Raw genomic sequence first — 21,473 nt, 5'->3', positions numbered from 1 at the left:
TTCTCTTCTTCTGTTATTTAAAGGAGTTGCATGTAAGATTTTGACTGTACTAAATCCTAAACATAACATAATATGTTTGCAGATATTTAAGAAAAATGCTAATATGTGTTTATCAGAAAAACAATGCCACAGTCAGTTATTTTACTTTGAAAATGTGTGTTCCGGCCCGGAATGTCAGTGTTTGTTTTGGTTTGTGAAATCTGCTCACTGCCAGTTTACCCAATTGTATTTCGGTCTCCCGGGTTGCCAGTTGGAGGAAAACGCAGCATATTTAATTTCATTCATCATCAATTGCACTCATCCCTGTTGTGTTGTCAATCTGGTAACCTGTGTGTGCAGCAAGTCTGAGGAGGAGGGCCTGGGTGAAAAGACCCTCTCCAATATTTTGAAATTTGGACTACAATACCTTGTTCAACCACTCTGTGTCAATTCCTCAACTAGAAAGGGCATTTCCACTGCCTAGTAGACTGGAGCATTGAGCGCAACTTAGTTGGCAATATAAAAGGAAAACTAACTACGTTAAAGTACTATTGACCAGTCTTGCAGCATTCAAATATCTAAATAATTTTTTCTCCAGAACGCGCATACGACAGTTAGCGGAAGCTAGAGATTAAGGACTATAATGTTTCTAACTTGTTCTTTCTCTTGGAGTGCTTGAAATAATTTCAGTTTCCTTCAGTATTTCTTGCCTTTCTGAGGATACTCCACTCGCTAAATGTTCTAGCCCTGAGCACACTATTCTCGGCCAGTCCTACACTGTTTATGGTGGATTTACCTCTTTCGTCTTTACTTTCAGAAAATATCATAGAATAAATAGTTTTGAAAATATCCAATATGAATTGATTAAGGATCATTTTTATTTATTTATTTTTTATTTTTATTTTTTTATCATAATGGCTTTTGTATTTTTTATATTTATTTCTACCTTTGTAATGTATTGTATAAATAAATAAAGTTAATTACTTTCTTATGTGACTGTAGGGAATTTGACAATTAACAAATCATTCACTGAGTCATTCAAAAGATTAATTCAAAATAAATAACTTGTCACTACAATTAGTTTGTCATTAATTCCACTGCATTATTAACTGGTAACTATAATAGTCACTATTGGAAACAATAATTGGCTTTACTATATGCAGAATCACATTAATATTATTGTTTCGCTAAATACTGATGGAAATGGACCAGAAAACGAACCACACAAAATTATCTAATGTCAAGAATCACATAAGAGCAGAACTGAATCATGCAAAGACAAATATTTATTGCTTAATATTGTAAAACAACAAAATCAACTGTATTGGATTTGAAATCATATTTTTTAGTAAACAAAAATTTTAAATGTTAGAATATATTACATTGCATGACTGGGTAAACAGCAGAACAGAAAGCACAGGGCATGCTCTTGAAAACATTTGAATTTTCACATTATGATATTTATGCTGATTATATGTTTTGTGTGGACATATTTATTTGCATGTAATAAAATATTGCGACTTTAATTTGGTACTGATGTCTGAACGATGCAGTCCAGTGAAACAGATACAGACAGAAAAGTGCACAAACACCGAATATATATGAACTGACGAGAACATAGAAGTCAACAACACAAACACAGTGATCGTTTGGGTCAGTTCTTTAATCACAGGAAACCTCTGGCTCTTTACTTTTGGATGTTGAAACTTGTAATAGAGCACTTCTATTATGCATGTTGGCATGTATGACTGAACAGGTGATGGTGGTTTTGTGATCTTCATACTCTTGTTTTGACAATGTTAGTATGCTGAGCAAAGATGTGGAGTCCTGTTGATGGATGGGAGCGCTGGTTGAGCCCTTTCTATAAGGCCCATTGCCCACTTTCCACATGATATAGACATTGCCAAGTTTACGGCTGGTGACCTCACACACCAGAGAGAATCTGTCTGTGCCAGGAGAATTAGGTTTGTAAATGAAAACCCTGGGTGTCAGTCCATCTGAATTAAAAAGAGTGATAAAAATGTATTAAACAATCAAACAGAAGAATCAAATAACAGTGGATATCAGTGGTTTAATTTCAGTGTATAACAGGGCAAATATGCTTGCATTTTCTGTCAGACAATACAATTATACTCAAACTTTCATCATCTATGAATGCACACAGAGTTGATTATTTACCTCCTTTATCGAAACTGATCTCCTGCATCATCTCTCTGTTGTTATTTGGGTCATGAACGGTGCAGGTGACCGGTTCACCATCAAACCATTTATTTGCATCAACAGTGACTTTTTGGACTGCTATAAACTGTGAAGTGTCCTGAGAAAAGTGTATATTTCCTGAGACAGATTCATTCTTTACTTTGCATGCCACTGAAGCTTTTTCCGCTGACTGCCATTTATCTCCAGTAACAACAGCTTCCAAGACAACTTTATCATTGACAAATAATTCTCTCTCATTTGGTGGCTTCAGCTCCAGTGAGAACTTTTCTACAAGGAGTAAGAAAAAAACAAGAACCAAGCTCAGGGTTGGCCTTAGACGATTTACTGAAATTAAAACAGTTTTATAGACAGTTATAGATAGTGTGGCATTATCATATAATATTTTAAAGATGTAAATGACAGTAGGAGCCAGTGATATAAAAGTTACATTTATCCTGTTTTCTTAAACCTCTGTGCTGCGCTGGAAAAGAACTGTTCAGAAAATGTTTAAAGCAGTCAATAAAATGTTTAACTCAACCTCAGCGAACTGTAATTGTTGCTGCAACAGACATGTTTTATTGTCAAATTCTGAGACATTGCATATCTGAAATCATGAAAATCCTTCAAATATAAAATACTGCAAACAATGTGTTTTAAATTTTAAAAAAGCAAAGGTTTACTAACCAAACCGGGTTTGACACTGTGCAGAAACCAGAAGAAACAGCAGAGCCCACAGAAGACACATGATTCTCTTCTTGCTGGAAATACTGGAACTCAGAATTCATTGGGTAAGCAATGAACAGATTACCATAATTCCTCCTACTTCAGTTTAACAGTGATGTAGATGGGTGTACTTCTTTTCAAGACCAAATGTCAACAGTAAGATGAAAATCATAGGGGAGTAGGAACACAGCAAACTCTGTGTACAGTTGTGCACATACACTAGAAAAACTGATTTATAATAGAACATTACGTTATGACAAGCCCAACAATAATATGAGTGGAAGAAGACTTTTGTATTAAGTTATCTGAGGCTCTTATTATTAACAACATAATACGTTTTTTATTTTTTTTTCAAAGGTTGTGGTAAATTTCTAGTTTCTGTAATGTTTTCATCAGGTACAGCGTGTGTTTGCTGATTTAAACTCTTAGAACAGCAGGCAACAGGCACCTGAAACATTAAACAAAAATAAAGAAATCTAACTTTTAGAGAATATTGTATCACTGTAAGTTTCTGCACATATAAATATACACCATGTAAATCATTGCTTGTTATTATTAGAAAACTATATTTAGATATTATTATGCTTGAGTGTAGTTACTTACCTGTAATTGTTGCCATCAGATTTATCTGTATAAGCTTAAATTCTTTCATTTACTGTTTTTTTTTTATATATATATATTTGGAAGTATTTACAATATACAGTATTTAAGGGCCTGAGAACTAATGGTGCAAGGAACCTTTTGGAATTGTGATGCCCCTCCTGCTACATTTCATGTTAATATACAAAATTTGGCACACACATGTATGTAATGTCCTAATTCCTACAAAAAAAGTGTCTCTGAATGAAACCTACAATAAGGCTTCGCTTGACAGTAAGTCAATTTCCTCTGCTATTTTTGTGCAGTTTTTGTTATTTTCAGGCATCATACTTTTAACGAACTCCAACAGTTTTAATCTGATCATTTTCACATTTGCTAAGTATACTAAGGCCTTGGCAATGCACAAATTTTGTTTTGCCGTGAAAGAGGAAATTTGTGTAACTCAGGCAGACAATGTCTGATCTGCCACAGACTTCACAGATGATAAGAGTAAGGTCCTGAAGACAGCTACATGCAAATATTCAGTTATAGTCACTTATCACCATCTGCTGGTAAAAGGAAGTGACACGTACAACACTGTAATGACACCAAGCCACATTGAAAGTGTCTTGCAGGTGTTAGCATAGGATAGCAACATGCTATAAGCATGCCAAAACATGTTGAGAACACTTAGCTAAATGCATGCTTTTAATACAATGAAACAGGAAGTTGTAACTCAGGCATGAAATATCTAATCTGCCCCCAAACTTGTTTGATAAGAGACCTGTCCTGAACACATCTATATGGCAATATTCAGTTATAGTGCCACCTGCTGGAAACAGGAAGTGACATGTTTAACACTGTGATGCACACCTAGCAACAAATTCAATTGTGTTATGCGCTAAACATGCTAAAATATGCTAACGACACTTAGCTAGGTATTAATGCATGAAAGAGTAAGCTGTGGCACAAGCATACAAAGTCTAATCTACCTAAAACCCCACTTTTGATATTAGTCCTGGTCTGAAGACATCTACATGCAAAAATTTAGATATAGTCATAGCGCCACCACCTGACAACAGGAAGTGTGGCATAAATAGAAGTGTTCGTTTTGTCAATGTCGTTAGCTTTAATATAGTATATATAATTTCAAAAAAGACAACACTTATATAATCTGAAACTTATAGAAAACAAGAATGAAGAAATTATTAATGATTAAATGAAATTTTTTATGATTGGTCAACTGAACAAGCCTGTTGTGATTGGCACAGAGAGGAGTCCTTGAGCCAGTTAGCCAGCGCTACTATTGACAAAGCACCTTTACATAAAACAATATTATAGTGCTCCAATCCATTCTTATAATAATGACATAAAATACAAAAACACTTTTGCAAGCGAATCATCCTCACAGCTAAAGTGTATCTGCTAAACTGTGAACACTTAAAACAATAATGGTGGGTACATTAGCCAAATGCTAATGTAAATATCTGATGAAACAATACAGTTGGTAAACCAAAATATGTCTACTGTAATGTTTGAAGAACGACAGACAAAAGATGCTCTTTCTTCTTTCGCTTGTCTCTCCCACTTGAACTCTTTTAACTGTCGGTGAAGCAAAACAAACAGCAGCTTCACAATGATTATAAAGTCTGTGTGCTACACTACATTCTTTATGTTAAACGAAGTAATTAGAACAACTTCAGTCTACATTAATCAACACATTCGTAGGAAACAGTGGGTTCACAGCCAATTATCAGAACTACTTCAGGATGACAGTAATATTGTGCATTACCTGGAAAACTAACACAAAAACTTCATATTTTGAGCACTCAAGTGAAAATATACACATAACGTATCAATCGTACTTACAGGTTGTGTTTCGGAGAGCTTGTTAGTCCGAATTAAGAAGATTAGAAGCCAATGAAGATAAAAGCCAAGATCTGAAAAGCAGTCCTTGATAAAATGACATGCACAAAACAAAAGGTTTGAACTGTATTTCTGTTGCATGCTCTTAAAAAAACATAACCCATTCAGGACATTTGCGATGTAAGAATGTACAGGAATAATTCAGATATCAATCAAGTCCCGAAGACATCAGATTTTATCTAATAGCCTATATCACTTTACCTCAAACATTGTTTTCCTGCTCTTTTTATTCAAACAAAGTCAAAAAATAAAATCAGATGAATCAGACCTAGAGCCGTGCATTTCAGCCCGGGACCGACGAGCCCCTTCTTTTTTTAGGCCGGGCTTTGGGACATTTTTCACAACATAGATGAGACGCAGACTGGGCTCGGGCCTGTTTTAGGCTCTCCTTGTTTTTATATTTTAGACATCCATCAATTAGTGATGAGAGAAATGGCTGCACTGGTGGAAACAAGGCGAGACCGTGCTAATGCGACTGTCACGAGCGGCCCGCAGCAGCAGCGCAGGTGAAGAGGATCTCCTGTTGAATCTGCTGCATCAGACCTGAAGGTTTGCTGATCTGAAGATCATCCACTGACTGTGATGGTTTTTGTATGTGTGTGTAGAGAACATGAAGGAATGAAATGCTTCCCACATGCAGTGATAAGGGTTTTCTCCAGTGTGGATCCTCTCATGTGTTTTCAGGTGAAAGATTCTCTGCTCTTCTTTTCTTTAAATCTTTCGGTTTGCTTTGCGAGCAACTCAAAAGTTTTTCTCCAGTTTTGAGATGAATGTTTTCCTCAACTTCACTAAATTCTTCATTTCATTCATCCTATAGTTTAAAAAAAAAGTATGATTTGAAGAGCAATGTGTGGAAAGTTTCAGGGATGCATAATTTATAAAAATGCATCTAAATGATCCCAATTTTGTATTGCAATTGACTACTTTGCACTGTTGTTACATCAGGGTTCATTTTTATGTCCACATTTCACTGCTTTTACTTTTATTTAGAGTTGATCGAAGAAAGCAAGGAGAATTAAGAATTGTGTGAATTAATAATAATCTACAATTGAAGTGTTTAATGCATGCTTTTGTTGTTTTTGAGTGGTTACACAAGCCTGTGTGAAGAGATGTGCTGGTGAAATGTGTGAGTAATTTCCTGGAGAAGGTGTAAAGGACTGGGTCTAGAGAGCAGGTTGTAGGTTGGCTGGAGAGGAGATGTGTCTCTTCTTCTTCATCAGTGAGAGGACAGAAGGACGAGAGGAGTTTAATCAGAGGATGTGGTTGGGTTGAGTTCCTGTGTGAGAACTGACTGCTGATGGGTTTAGATGGGTTTTTTTAATCAATCCAAACACTTCGAATAAAGAAATATAATTACTACTGAAAAACTAATATGCTACTTATAAGTTGTAGTAACATCACACAAAATACACAGAAACAAATATCTGTGGCTTTAAAAATATTTTATTCATTAACAGAATTTGAGTAATCGGCTTTAACACCAACATTTCAAGGTTTTTACAACCATTTTTGGTATCACAGCAAAAACAAAGGAGTAGAGCAGGGATTATGACTAATTCACCACGGGTTCCCTCAAGATCTTCCTGTGAGGTTTTCAGTTTATAAGCATTGTATTTATTGTTATAAATGACTACATGAGAACATTTGGGGTGTGTGCCATTTGCGTTAGAGAACAAAACATCAAAGTATTGTCAAATTAGGATTACCACAGACCTTATTTTACTCATAAACTGAAAAACCCCATAGGAAAACCTTGAGCGGAGCCAGAGAAAATTCATCTCCCAGGTTTGGACATAATCCCTGCATCACTTCAAGGGAACTATAGTTAAATTTTAAGGAAAAAATTATATATATATATATATATATATATATATATATATATATATATATATATATATATATATATATATATATATATTCAATGATATACTTATGATAATAATAATAATAAAAAGAAGTAAATAATATATTAAAACAGCCTTCAAATAAATATCTGCAAAATCCTTTAAACAATTCCAGTGAAATGCTAGTAAATAATAAAGAAAAAAGAAACACATTACATAAAAGGAGCGGCAGGTCTAGAGTGCTTTGGTTCGAATTCTTGGTCCAAATTTGATTGACGCGGAATTTTTGGTTCCCAACCATGGAATGTTTGCATGGAAAGAGTCACAGCTGTTGCTAGGTAACAACTACGCAGAAGATGGCAACATTAATGGACGCTTTGATTTGGTAATACAGATTGAGAAAATTTAGATTTAGTCTCAAAAGCAGAAAGACTGAACAGCACATGCCTCCATTTGACATGAATGATAATTCTATTTATTTCTATTCTAATTCTATTCCTAAAAAAATGTAAATACCTTTCTCATCTTTTTGTGTTCTATTTTAATTTATTATGCAATTATACACATATATATATATATATATATATATAAGACCTCTAACACTAGCTTGCTCTGTTCTTTTTCTATTCTATCTGTTTTCTTTTTTATGTATTACATTATTTAGAAGCCCTTGCTATGTGTACTTCTTTTAGCTAACTGAGACTTGTTAAAGCACTTGTATATCATCGCTCTTTTGTAAGTCGCTTTGGATAAGAGCGTCTGCTAAATGAACAAATGTAAATGTATGTAAAGCAAAGGGTTCAAAAGAACATGGCAATCAATTACTTCAACCAAAAATTAAATATCAATTCTCTCTGCTCACAGTAAGTCAGTCAGGCATATCAGGAAAGCACGTCAGTAAAAACACAAATACACAGTTTGACAATTTCATACAGCAGTGAGTGACCTTGTAGAACAGCATTCACATCAGATGCGAACCGTACCAGAGTTCGCTTGACCATGCCCTAGAAGACCATCCTTTTAAGATGGACTGGTTACAGTTTGCGAGTGCACACCTGAGTTCAGTAAACAGTGTTCATACTATACAAAACAAACCCAGGTGCACACTGGCACAAAAGTGCTAGTGTGAAAGATATGATGCTCTGATCTATTCTGACATACAGAATCAGATTCCTTTGTTTCCGTCTGGTGCTATTGTTACCACTATGACAGTCACTGCAGTTTCAGATTCAGTCTCAAAACAACTGTCGCTCCTGAAACTTTGCAGTGTGTACCTGGCAGCATGTTAAAATACATCTTTTATTCAAATTGTGAATAGGTTATAAAGAGCTCTCCCTTTATAACCACCGAAGCTGTACAGTTTTGAGCACATGTTCATGGAGTTCTGCACTTGAAAGAAAACTCCTGTTATAATGAGTGAAGCTACCTACACTGCACAATGAATCTCTTGTTTTCATTGTCTTTATACTTTATAATCAAAGGATGCACGGGTGTGTGGAACAAAAACTCTGGCATTTTGAGCAATGTTGAGCAGATTCAGACTTAACTTTGGCAAAAGTGGTAAAACGTTCCACAGAGATGTCCGTGATTGGCTCCAATGCTCAATGCTTCAAAAAACTAATAAAAAGGAACACAGGATTATTTTCACAGAGTGCTCACAGAGATACTGAACACACAGAAGCCTATCAGTGGGAACTGAACTAACCCAGTACATTTGTAAAATGCCAGTACTGACTTGGTACCAATACTTTTGATAATTCTAGTCAAAACTTTGAGAGTTACTTGAACCAGCTCTTTCAGGTCCTGAGTGGCGCTTTGGCCGTGCACCTTGCATCATCACCCAGGATCTAAGGTCAGAATTTGTAAACAAGCTTGACTAGTTCCTCACTGCAGATTGACTCAAATGAACAGTTTCTTTAAGAATAGGACATCACAAGTATCTGACGTCAGATCTCCCCCAATGGAGTCTCTTTGAGGAACATATCGCCAAACAGCTCTTTGATCAGACTGTTCAATTCAATTAACTGGTACAATTTTCAAATCATTACACCAGAAGAATGGGAAGACGGTGTCAGTGAAGATGGTCGTGAATGTGTGTAGATGTGTGTTAGTTACAGGATCAGAGAATGACACTGTTCCTCTGTCATAGTCCAGATACACTCTCACACTGTCCAGCCTCTGTTTAACAGGAAAACCAAACCGCTCATCCAGTCCGTATTGCATCCACCAGACCTCAGTGTTAAAGAAAACAGGTCCCTTCCTCTGGTTTGATGCTGTAGTTACTCCAACACTCCAGTACAGACTCTCTTTAACCTCCACGTCCCAGCAGTGTGTTCCTGAGTTAAACCCCTCTGAACCCAGGACACAGGCATACTCGTCGAATCTCTCTGGGTTATCTGGAAATAGTTGACTGGTCAAGCTCCATCTCAGACTGGTCAGATCATCAGACAGGATGAGACATGGATGAGCCGTGTTTGGATCCAGGATCACAGGAGCTGATGGGACACAATCAACAGATGCTTTTATTCAGAGTGAACTGAACACAGATTATTATGAGTTATGACACTATTGATCAATCACATTAGACATTTTCTACTGATCACTCAGTGTTAGTAAATCCATTAACATTTTCAGATTTTCATCGCATGTAAACAAAAACTGATATTGACAAAAATCAATGTGCTGTATCACTGTAACTGTAAATATCATGTTCTTGTTTTCTGGCTCATTTTGGTGCAGTAGCTCAGCTGATACTTCACACATAATTCTAAAATCTGTAAAACTTTCATTCATCATTGTGTAATGGTGTGTTCACACCAAACCCAAATTGAATATGCGCACCGCGTCACTCGCTCTAGATTGCTCGCGGGATGTTTTTCACCTCACTTGCGCAAATAATCAACCATGGTGAGGATGGGTATGGTCGCTGCTTTTTATGCTTATATTCGCATCTTTGCATTGACTTTTTATGTAACCTACTTGCACAAATAATTACATTTGCATTTGCGCATCACATTACTCGCTGTAGATTACTTGCGGTATGTTTTATGCCAGTTTTTTGGATAGTCTGATAAAAGAGTTGTGACAACCCCCCATCTCCACCATCCACAATTTTGATTCTACTTTGATGTTTGCCAAAAGATTTGGCAACACATTCCCTCAAAAAGACTCCATTGGGGGAGATCTGACACCAGTTAAAGGTCCAATTCTTGAAGAAATTGTTATTTTGAGCCAATCTGCGGTGAGGAACTGTTCAAGCTTGCTTACAAATTCTAGTCTGAATTTCTGAGTAATCAACATGGTGTGGATGATTATGATTGTTGTTTGTACCTGTTGGGGAATTCCCAAAAACGCCGGAAAGCCAAACGCAGATGTGCCTGGGTTCGCAGCACCATTCAGAGGCACACACAACTCGATTTATTTCAATGTCTTCTCCAGACGGCTATTATAATTCGCTTCCCCATTTTCTGATACAGCCGGACATTTCAATAAGCTCTTCGCTAACTGGCTTGCGTGAGAATGCATCAGGCAAAATTTCAGGTCGCCTGGTGCAAATTGACCTCTGTTTGTGTCTTTGCATTGACTTCGTATATAATCTACTAATGCGAATAATTACATTTGTGTTCGGTGTAACCATAAGAGCACAGATCATCTGCAGACTCACTGTTCTGGACGATGTCCTGCATCTTCTTCCAGACTCTGAAGGGCAGGTTTCCCAAGTATCGTGGCACATGAATCAGAGCTCCAGAAGGAGTCTGTGGATCCGGCTGTGATGAGATCTGGACTCTGGAAGAACATTCAGGATCAGAACTGAAGTGACTTTGGATCAGAAGCAGAGAGAGAAGGAGATCACTCACCTTTCCATCGAGACTGGAAACTTCTGCAGAACAAACACACCATTGATCATCAACAACTCAATCAGTTAATCAATCAATCAATCAATGATCTGAAATCAGACCTTCAGAAAGCGGACATCACTGGCGTTCATCATCTCCTCCATGTCTCTGATTGACTGTGAAAGAGCTGAGATATGTCTGTTGATTTCATCCAGCTTCTCCTTCATCATCTGTTTCTTCTGCTCCTCTTCCTCTCTCAGTGCAGTGATTGTAGCAGCTTCTTCATCTCTGAGGAACTGATGAAGCGTCTCAAACTGCTGTTTAATCTGACGCTCCGTGTGATCAGCTTGAGACTGAAATCAAAGACATGACTGATTCTGAAGCAGCATGAAGAGGGAATGAGTAAATGTGGGTTAGCACAAAATTCTACTGTGTTAAATGGCTTAAATGCAGGAATATACTACACAACTTTTGCCTTGATTTCTCCCCAATATACAGTGCAAAATAGTCGACGCTAGTTACAAAAAGTCAAACTCAATCTGCAGATTAGAGTTGAAAGATTCCACAGAAAATAGCATAGTGTTTAATGGTTGCAGATGTAAGGTCCAGGCACTCGGCCCAAGGAAGGTATTCGGTGCTGGATGAAGGGCGTTTTCTGTCTTTCAGCGCGTAGAGTTATTCAATTTAGGTTAAACTCAAATCGGACTCCATTTTATTATTTAATCTGAATAAATTTTATTATGACCTCGAATTTAGGTTGAAAGGCAAATTGGTTGTTTGTCGGTCTCTAATTATTATTTTTATTCTTCCGACATTTGATTAATCTAATTTAACTCTTTACTTTATTTTATAGTTCATTAGGAATCTATGTCGCTCAGGGTGCCCCACGACGGCCGTACTTCTACGTGTGCCCCACGATCACAAACTCGCCAGTCTAAATAGTAGCCAGAGGTTATGACTAGTAGTCCCCCTCAGCTACCCATGTACAACTTAGTTAAAGCTCAAAACAATAATCAGCGGTTATGTTAGCACTACCTGCCTAGCACTCGTCGGAAATGTAACGCCCCTTTTTATAATCGTGAGCATCATCTTTCAAAATAAATGTAAAGAAAGTCTCGCTCTCTTTCTCGCTCTCGTACACATGCAAAACTCCAATTTTGAACATTCAATACCAAATACTTAAACTAATAACATACTTAGAGAGTAGCTGATTCAGAAGAGCCAGATAGTCACAGAAAAGTCAGAATGATCTCCTCTCCTAGGTTCACGAAACGGTCATCCATAAAATGCGTTGCTGTTCTGTTGTCTTAATCTTAAAGATTTCTACAAATGCATCTACTTTCGAAAAGGCCAAATAAAGTGCTTTTGCTTTCTCCTAGATACACACAGAATCTCCCTGACATGGCTGCTTCAACTCTAACTGCGGTTACTGAAACCATGCCTTCTTTCTTTGCATAAACATTTGGGCGACATTAAGCAAATATGTCCACGTAGTGACATAGACATGTGGAGGCCTGTACAATTGAGCCATTTTAGGAGGTCTGGCTTAATTTTTATAAAGAATTTCTCTTTGGATTTGAGCCTTTAGTCTTTGCAACTTTACATATCTTCTTTATGCACCAAGAGCTCCTAACACTCCAAAGAGAAAGAAAAATTTTAAATTGCATCATATGACCCATTTAAGATGGTTAAGATACTATCTGTCTGATCGCTAACACTTTATTTAAATGGGGAATCACATCAATTATCACTTGTGTGTCAGGGTGCCACCAAGATCTGTCCTAGGTACTCTGCTATTTTCAGTATACAGTACATGTTGCCTCTGGTAATATTATTAGAAAATATGGGATTAGTTACCACTGTTATGCTGATGACACTCAACTATATTTCTCAAGAGGAGATTAAACTTCAAAATTATCTAAATTACCAAAGAACAGTCCACAGAATCTCTTGGAATATAATCTGCAACTAGACGGATGTACTGTAACTTCCTCTACAGTCAAATCTGGATGTTATATTGGACAGCCACTTGTCTTTTGAAAATAATATTTCCCTTACAAAAACAGCATTCTTCCGTCTCAGTAAAATTGCCAAGCTATGAAACATTACCTGTTTGTGATGCAGAAAAGCTAGTTCATACATTCATGACCTCTATTATGACATATATTGTACAGCTGCTTTGCAACTATTTGTATTGTGAAAGCGCTATACAAATAAACTTGAATGTAAATGAATCAACTGCTTATGAATATTTATCACGTTGTCTGAGTTTGACTTAAATATGTTGCTGAAAGCAGAGTGTGAAAAGTGAGCACTAGGCAATGGGATTGCCGCTCGCATGTTAGTCCCACCAACTGCCGAAAAAACAATCAATCAGTAGTTACAGCTTATGTATTTTTGTCAGTTTCTTTACATAGTATGAACTTAATATGAATTATTTTTAAAAGTGACATGTCGTCCTAGTTATAATAGTGGCTGTGAGCCTAAGGAGGAGGAATATTGGATGGTTTTAAAGGGGTCATATAATGCGATTTCAAGTTTCCCTTTCTTTTTGAAGTGTTACGGGCTGTTCGTGAAAAGATAAGATCCTTAAAGTTGCAAAGACTAAAGTCTCAAACCCAAAGAGATATTCTATATAAAAGTTAATATTCGTGCACGCCCTCCTAAAATGACTTGTTTAAACACGCCCCCACATGTCTACATCACAATGTGGGAAGATTTGCATAACGCAGCCATGTTGTGGAGACTCTGTTTCGTAGCGAAAGTGAAAATACTTAGTTTGGCCTTCTAAAAGAAGACACAACTAGAAATCAGTGGTTATTTACAGCACTGTTCCAGAACAGTTCAACCCAAATATTCAGATGTGTGCAGCACATTTCATAGAGGACTGTTTCCTGATCCTGGGAGAGAAGACTACAAATGCTCTAATGAATGCTGAAGGCGAACAGAAATCAGATATACAACTCTTTGCTTGCAGCGCGCGTCAGTCACGCTTGTCAGGAAAGTGAGTGAAACACATACACAAACACACATTTTCATCAAATAATACGTCATTAATAGTGGTTCACTTCTACGATTTGGTACGATTGTGTTCACATCAGCAGCGAACCGTACCAGGGTTCAAATGAACCACCCCAGACCACCAATTTTAAGGGACTCGGGTATGGTTCGCAGGTGTGCACCCGAGTTCGGAAGACAGCATTCACATCATCCAAACGAACTGAACTCTGACGTCAATCGAACCCGGGTCCGCACCAAAAGTGCTAGTGTGAAAGCACCCTGACTCAGTCTGTAAGTACGTTTACATCTGTAAAAGATTTGCCACTGATGTTTCAAACGTGAGTTTTGAGCAATGAAGAGTAGCGCTTGTTGGTCGTCGTTTCTCCTAACACAGATGTTTTGTTGTTGTTACTTAAATATTTTATAAACTACACTTTAAATGTCTGTATATAATTTACATCATTATATGCTATGAAATAAAAACATGCATTGAATATTTTTGTTTTCCAGTCAAAGCTAAATACAATTATGTGAGAAAACCAATTAAGTTTTTCTCATCAAATTCCATTTCAAAGTAATCATTTCTCACCTTGATGTGTTGAACCGTTCTCTCAAATTCCCCTTTAATGTTTTCTTTGTGTTTTAGTTTCTCTTGTAAGCAGTTCAATGCTGGATTGAGCTCCACCTGAAATTGAAAGTGAAAATCCACATGAGATATTCATGTAAATTGAATACATATGGTACAGAGACATGTATTGTTTATTATATATAACTTAAGTTTAAATCTCGTCTTTAATCTTAATAAATGTACATCTCCTACCTTATATGAAGAAGCCACTTCCCCGATGGGTCTGAATGTGTGATTGATGTGTTTCTCTGAATCTCTGCACACTAAACACACCGGCTGTTTGTCCTCCAGACAGAAGAGTTTGAGTTTCTCACTGTGTAAACTACAGAGCTCCTCAGACTCTGATGAAAGATTCTCGTTATTCTCCTTCAGGAACGACTCGCACAAGTTTTTTAACGCCAGATTAGACGTTGGTTCGTGTTTTGACAAGCTCCTACAAACCGGACACTCCCGAGACTTCTTGATTTTCCAGAACTTTTGCAGACACTCTTTACAGAAACTGTGACTACATGATAAAATAACAGGAACATTGAAAACCTCCCGACACACGGGACAATTATAATCATAATCAGCTGGCGGATCCATTTTCAGCGTCTGAGCTCCAGAAATCTAAACTTTACTTTCACTTTCTGAATGATGGCTTCAAGAATCACGAGAATGAGCTCAAGCAAACTAAACTTCACTTTCATTTTATGAACGAGAATCACAAAGATCTGCTGTCGGTTAAAAAAATAAATAAAAAATAAAAATAAAAAAAATCCTTCTTAAAAGCGTTTTTTGTCCAACATGAGTAAGGATGATAGGAAGAGAACTCATCATCCTCTTCCTGGTGTTGTGAGAGGGAGGAGTTTCTGATCATCATCGTACAGTAGGGAAATGTCAACAAAATGTGTACAAAAGTAACTTTAATGCTAGAAAACCTTGAATCAGCAACTTAAAAGAGCGATTCAACACACTTTATTTGCTCGAGAGTTCAATGCATTCTTTATTCGAACGTCACGAGTCAAAATGATTCCATCACATGAAGTCACTAAACACGTCATCTTATAAGGGCTGATTGTGTGTTCCATTGCTTCTGCATCATCCTCATTCCGTCACAAGGTTATGACGCTGAATGAGGCTGATGAAAATGTATTTACATTTTACACATACATTTCTTAATTTAGTAGACGCTTTAAACCAAAAAGAGTAATATAACAAAGTGGTGCATCTTTGTTTAAAACGCTATAAAATACAACACAACATAAAAAATTAGCAAAAAGCATCTACTTTCAGATTTTGTCATTTTAGAAATTCATACAATAAATACCGTTTTGTGGCTCTTAAAGGTGTCCACAGACAGATCACTGTAGCGCCTCAGTTTAGGCAAAACCTCTAAAAAAACACTGCAGGAAACCAGTTTGAATGGTTAATACTTGATGCTTTGTAATATGTAATGGAAACCAATAGAATCTCTGTGATGAGTTTCTATTGTTTATTTTTATTTAAATTTTTTTTCAGAAAGGCCATCATCTCTTCCTCATTCCTAGTTACAGCACGAAAAAACATCAAGGGCTGCACAATGTTGGAAAAAAACTCACAATGCCATATTTCGTTTTTCTGTGATATATACTGCAAATCACCAGATGACTTGAATAATAAAAAAAAAAAAAAAAAAGACTTTTGTAGGCGAGTATATCAACATAGAAAATAAACAATATACATGCATAGATAAATATAATAGAACAGAGATAAACAGCGCTTTATATTTTTCAGGCGAGTCTAACAGTTCTCAGGAACAGAAACTGAATAATCAACTGTAAAATAAAACTGTAACGGCTACACTGTATACATTTAAAGAGATTTTTCTCTTTGTTTTGTTGATTGATTAACATTCATGACACAGAAAGCATCTGGAACATTAAACTGCTGTTAATCAGTATACGGTTACACATACGTTTGTTTCTTTGTCAGTTGTTTACCTCCATCGAAGTCATAAACAACTGTGTTCATAAGGACACTTGCAGAGACATGCATTTTGCCCGTTAAGTGTCACTTCAGAACTGAATTCAGTGTTGAGCGGCATCTGCGTGGCTCTGTGTGTGAGCACAGAAAACAACACCTGTTCAGAATTGAGCTCTATTTTGTGCCTTCTTGCGCTTGATTGTTTAGACAGACAGGACCTGAAACACATGCAAATGATGAACCTTCATTGTATAATCTTTGTGAGAATCACCTGTGATTCGAACCCTGGTCCATACGGATTATCGCTCACGTTACTAAATATCACACATCCTGTGATGTGATTATGAAATATCTTGCTGCCCTAGAAGGTATGATGTTCAAAACATGGAAAAATGTCAATACACCATTATTTGTCAGACAACATTAAGATCGGTTCTTCACTTATCAAACACACTCCCAGTAAAGAGTGAATTACAAAATGAAGTTAGACAATTTGTTCCCCATGTCCATGTTCACGTCCATTGATCTGAGGACAGGATTGAGTTGTTGTGAGCTGGTGTAGTGTGTGACCCCCGTTGCAGATCATTATCATCGTGTGAACAGCACAATGAGCTCAAGACAGACAGCAGTCATGTAGTCTGAGCAGCAGAGCCATCTGCCGACGGTTGAAGACGTGTAGTCTGAGCGAGGCATGAGATCACATAACATTAAAACACTCTTCAGTCTCATTTACTTAACCGTTTAACTCACTTCCTCTTTAATTCTCAGATACTGACTCATTCACCAAAGCCTAGCTCAAAAGTTGTAATGACACGAGTAAATAAGACATGTAATGATTGGAAGACTTTAACACTGACTTTTTGTGCACAAGCAAAATAAACTTGAAAGGAGAAGCAGGTTTGAGGCGAGCATCAGTAAAGATCCATTTCCACTGATTCACATCAATTATAAAAGCATCAATAAATAAAAGTAGAATATACTCAACAACAAATAAAATACAAAAAAAGAGCTTCACAAAAATAATGTTTACTGCATTATACTGTGATTAAGGTGAATAATGCTGGTTTCTTTCATAAACGGAGTTAGAGTAAAGGTAAAACAAAGTTACTTTTATTCAGAGTATTAACAACATTTATTCTCTTTTTAAGGAACATGAAGTAACAGATCCTTCATCAAACATGAGATGTGTTCTGGAGGTGTGACATCTTTCCGCTTCATTAAAACACGTGAACACTCGTCAGGACCTGCGCTAACTCTCACCTGATCCAACTCTCACAGACACAGTACAAGTGTGAGCCTGTGTGTTCAGTCCTGAAGCAGGAAGTTGTAGATCCCGAAGTTGTTGTCGGTTGGAGAGATCAGCATGTCGGCTCTGGCCTTGTCCAACATCCTGCGCAGGAAGTCCCTCCGTCTGCACCACTCCTGAAGCTCCTCCTCACTGTGAGCGAAGTCACAGCTCGCTCCATCAGCACAGCCCTCATCCAACCTGTCTCAGCCAATGAGGACAAAGAGCACGGTTAACAACACCCCCTTCATCATGCGTGACTGACCGGCTGCAGCTGATGATGGAGCACCTGGGACAGATGGAGAAGCAGGGTCCAGGGAAGCGATGGGACCAGGCCAGGCTCTCGTCCTCTCCCTCTCCGCTGAACACTCGGTGCTTGTGTTTCTCTGAGGAGATGTGCTGCTGCCACTGCCGATCACTGTTACTGTGTTTCCCACACAGAGGACAGTAGAAGTAGTCCTGCGGCACCAACACACACCACACACACACACACCAGCGGCTCCGTCAGCACACGCAGGGACAGTCAACACGAGAACGCTGAGAACGAACGTACCATGGCTTCAGCGAAGTCTGTCGGCATGGTGATCTGCTTCTCTTCCATTGGCTGAGATGGTGAGGTGCAGTCAAATGCTCGGTTCTGATTGGAGGTGGAGAACCAGACGTCAAACACCTGCTGGATGTCTCTGACTGCAGCGGAGAACATGTGAGCTCAATTAAACCATTCATTCATTCAGACAGACCATCTCTAAGAGAATAACATACTGCGCTGGTGACAGTAAGATACATGCTGTTTTAAATTCAGGCTCTTATATCATTGGAATTATTCGCTCAAGATGAACAAAATGTATATCTCCTACTTCATTTTCATCATGAGGGTTTATCCCGATTAAGAAAAAACAGTGCGGAAAGATACTCTGGAGACAAATATCAAAGAAATATCAATATTTCAGGCACTTCACCATGAAGGCACATTTCTACTTAATGGCTATAATTCTTAAACTGAATGAGATATTTTGACCAAAATTGGTGCATTTATGCATTCGCTCAATCTGAGGACACACGTGAAAACTTGCAGAGCTTGGGGAATTTATGGCACTGAAACAGGAAAAAACTTGAATCCAAGTATAGCCCTACTAGTCCGATTGACTTAGGGTCAGGAAATGTTTTTGTCTAAGGTGCCATCATTGCCTATTGATGTCTTCAAAGACATGGAAATCATCAGCCAATTAAATTTCAGCAGCTATTGAACAAGGTTAACAGAGGCAGAATGGAAGGGAAATTGGTGGCCACCACCAGGTGGTGCTATATTCATATTTTAGTGAAAAATATTGTTTATAATGCAATGCTTCACACAATTATCAAACAATATGCATATCAAGCGTTAGATCTCCTCTTCCTAAAGAAATGCTGTCAGTCAATTTGTATGTTGAATGTTTGATGTTTAATAGTTTAAACCTACTTTATAAATAAATCCTACTTTTCTAGACTTGTGTGTAGTTAAAATCACTTGACTGCTTAGATCAATAATCGAAAAAAAAAACTTTGACGGCTATAACAGGGTCATTTACAAATGTTGCCATGAACCCTAAAAGCTTCACAAATGTATTAAGACCATGTTCATTCGACTGTAACTGAACACCAGTGTTGATTGTGTGTTTGGTTTGACGCTCACAGCCGTTGTTCTTCATGTACGTCCACAGATCCTTCTCCTCCTGACTGTGAGCGAAACTACAGTTCCCGATGTAGTGACATTTACGCTGCTTCAGCACGTGGACACAGATCTGTGAGGAAACGTTAAGCGTTAGACACCAAGAGCTCGGTTTTCACATCTGAATTGACTGATTTGGGTTTTTATTCACTCTTTTCCTTCATTTTATATGGCCCTGCAGTGTAACAAATGAGTTTTTAACAGTACAAGTTCAGTGTATTTCACATCCCTACTTCAAAAAGAGCTAACACACTGATTTCACATACATCGTATTGTTGAGGAAAGGTCTTGGCGAAAGGCAAAGGTCGCACTGCGACCCACTTCTTCCTCTCATGAGATTTGACCAGTAAAACCCTCCTTTCTTTGGTCCAGCTGAAGAGAGACAGACAGAGGAAGAGAGTGAGACAGCTGTGTGTGTGTGTGTGTGTGTGTGTGCATCTGTCCGTCCTCTGCACCTGTGTCTAGCTTTAGCAGTGCAATATTTCAGAGCTCGGTCCGGTTCACTGAGCAGCCCATCTTTCCAGCACTGACCGCACACAAACTTCATCATCAGCTCCAGCCCGTGACCTTTGACCTCAGCACTTCCTGTTCCCTGCACGGGACCCGTCTTCCCATTCGTCTCCTCGGCTCTGCTTGGACTCTTTGATTTAGCAGCAGTGATTTTGTTCGGTGAGTGTGAAGCCACGACCGCAGGCTGATGGAAACAGAAATGATCATCATATGCTTAGTGAAAGTCTATGTGATTATTAGTGCACCAGGGTAAATAATGAGTAAAAGTACTTCTATTTCTACTCAATAATACTGAGCTGAAACTCACACGCTGTTTGTTCCAGTGTTTTTTGGACTCCTGCACGATGTCTTCATGACTGATTCCTGAAAACACAGATGAGTTTAGTAGTTTTTCTGCAGGACCTCACACAGAAAACTATCTGTGCGCTGTGATGCTTTCACTGAAATGTCTTGAATAAATCCAGATCATGTTTATTTGAGTTTAGGTTTGTATATGTAACATTTTGCTGTATTTTAAAATGACATTTTGCTTTTCAGTTTAGTATTAATGTGTTAATTTAACGGCAGATTTGTTTTTAGACACATGATTCTTCTTGATTTCTTTGATTGACCTTTTTCTTATTTTGTTTAAATATGTATATATTTTTTTCATTAGCACTGCCCTCCAGAAAATACTTGCATGTTTCCCGGAAGACGAGATAAGCACAAATTCAAAAGGTCTTCTGTAAATGTGACGTTCAAACACAAACTAATGTTCTTTACACTCTTATACTTCCCTGTCTCTGTTGAGTGAGAGATGTATGTGATGCTGGTGTTGTCTGTGCACCTGTGTCTCTCTGCAGGATCCAGATCTGCAGCTCCATGAGCGAGTGAGCGTAGCAGCAGTCCTTCTTCTTACAGGCCAAAGCCAGCTCTTGACGACACACATCGAACTGACAGCGGGAGCTCAGCGCTCGGATCTTACTGTAGCTCACAGCGCTGCTCTTCACCACATGAACCAGACACCTGACCGGGAGACAGAGAGCACTCATGATCCGTATCATTCAGCTGTGACGTCTTCATTCACACGTCACCATGTTTCTCACGCACTTCTTCTTATCAAACGGATGCGGTGTCGGTGCGTTGGCACACAGAGCCGGATTCTCCTTCCAGCGTTTGCTGATCATTCTGGGTTTGCAGTCAAAACAGGCCTGTGCAAGAACAACACAACACGTGTTTGAGCAGCAGAACGGACAGAGGGGTCCAGCAGGCCATGGTTTCAACCTCATAGCATGTTCTTCATATGTAACATTAATAATTGCATGCATTTTAA

At 38.0% G+C, this 21,473-nt stretch overlaps 2 protein-coding genes and 1 gene segment (V, D, J or C); all 3 read right to left on the bottom strand.

Moving 5' to 3' along the window:
- Window positions 1-1,243: 1,243 nt before the first annotated feature.
- On the bottom strand, window positions 1,244-2,997 carry LOC127942281 (Ig gamma-1 chain C region, membrane-bound form-like). The segment is given in 3 exon segments: window positions 1,244-1,976; window positions 2,158-2,466; window positions 2,863-2,997. Coding segments are annotated over 3 exon segments (705 nt in total).
- Window positions 2,998-6,837: 3,840 nt separating this feature from the next.
- trim35-3 (tripartite motif containing 35-3) lies at window positions 6,838-15,556 on the bottom strand. The gene is made up of 6 exons (XM_052537866.1): window positions 14,907-15,556; window positions 14,676-14,771; window positions 11,209-11,439; window positions 11,108-11,130; window positions 10,915-11,036; window positions 6,838-9,745 (listed from the first exon to the last, which is right to left on the bottom strand). The coding sequence occupies exons 1-6, from the start codon at window positions 15,297-15,299 to the stop codon at window positions 9,267-9,269; spliced, it is 1,344 nt and encodes a 447-aa protein (XP_052393826.1). The 5' UTR covers window positions 15,300-15,556; the 3' UTR covers window positions 6,838-9,266.
- Window positions 15,557-17,746: 2,190 nt separating this feature from the next.
- The window catches only part of zc3h7ba (zinc finger CCCH-type containing 7Ba), an 11,068-nt gene continuing 7,341 nt past the window's right edge, over window positions 17,747-21,473 (bottom strand). Inside the window, exons 15-23 of the mRNA XM_052537736.1 lie at window positions 21,251-21,351; window positions 20,988-21,166; window positions 20,469-20,524; window positions 20,107-20,345; window positions 19,918-20,023; window positions 19,616-19,724; window positions 18,497-18,630; window positions 18,233-18,402; window positions 17,747-18,144 (exon numbers count right to left, since the gene is read on the bottom strand). Of these exons, the coding sequence (XP_052393696.1) occupies window positions 17,964-18,144; window positions 18,233-18,402; window positions 18,497-18,630; window positions 19,616-19,724; window positions 19,918-20,023; window positions 20,107-20,345; window positions 20,469-20,524; window positions 20,988-21,166; window positions 21,251-21,351 (1,275 nt within the window). The 3' untranslated portion in view covers window positions 17,747-17,963. The remainder of the gene's footprint in view (window positions 18,145-18,232; window positions 18,403-18,496; window positions 18,631-19,615; window positions 19,725-19,917; window positions 20,024-20,106; window positions 20,346-20,468; window positions 20,525-20,987; window positions 21,167-21,250; window positions 21,352-21,473) is intronic.

Source organism: Carassius gibelio, chromosome A3, assembly GCF_023724105.1.
Source record: "Carassius gibelio isolate Cgi1373 ecotype wild population from Czech Republic chromosome A3, carGib1.2-hapl.c, whole genome shotgun sequence".
NCBI lineage: Eukaryota > Metazoa > Chordata > Actinopteri > Cypriniformes > Cyprinidae > Carassius > Carassius gibelio.
The sequence above is the reverse complement of the archived record's forward strand: the minus strand, read 5'-3'. Positions and strand labels throughout refer to the sequence as shown.

Bases quoted from the DNA above. Each gene is read 5' to 3' on its own strand.
- trim35-3 (XM_052537866.1), bottom strand. From the start codon at position 15,299: ATGGATCCGCCAGCTGATTATGATTATAATTGTCCCGTGTGTCGGGAG. The intron at 14,772-14,906 runs GTAGGAGATGTA...TTTCAATTTCAG, and splicing joins AAGTGGCTTCTTCATATAAG to GTGGAGCTCAATCCAGCATT. The intron at 9,746-10,914 runs GTGAGTCTGCAG...GTGTCCCATCAG, and splicing joins GCAGGACATCGTCCAGAACA to CTCCTGTGATCCTGGATCCA.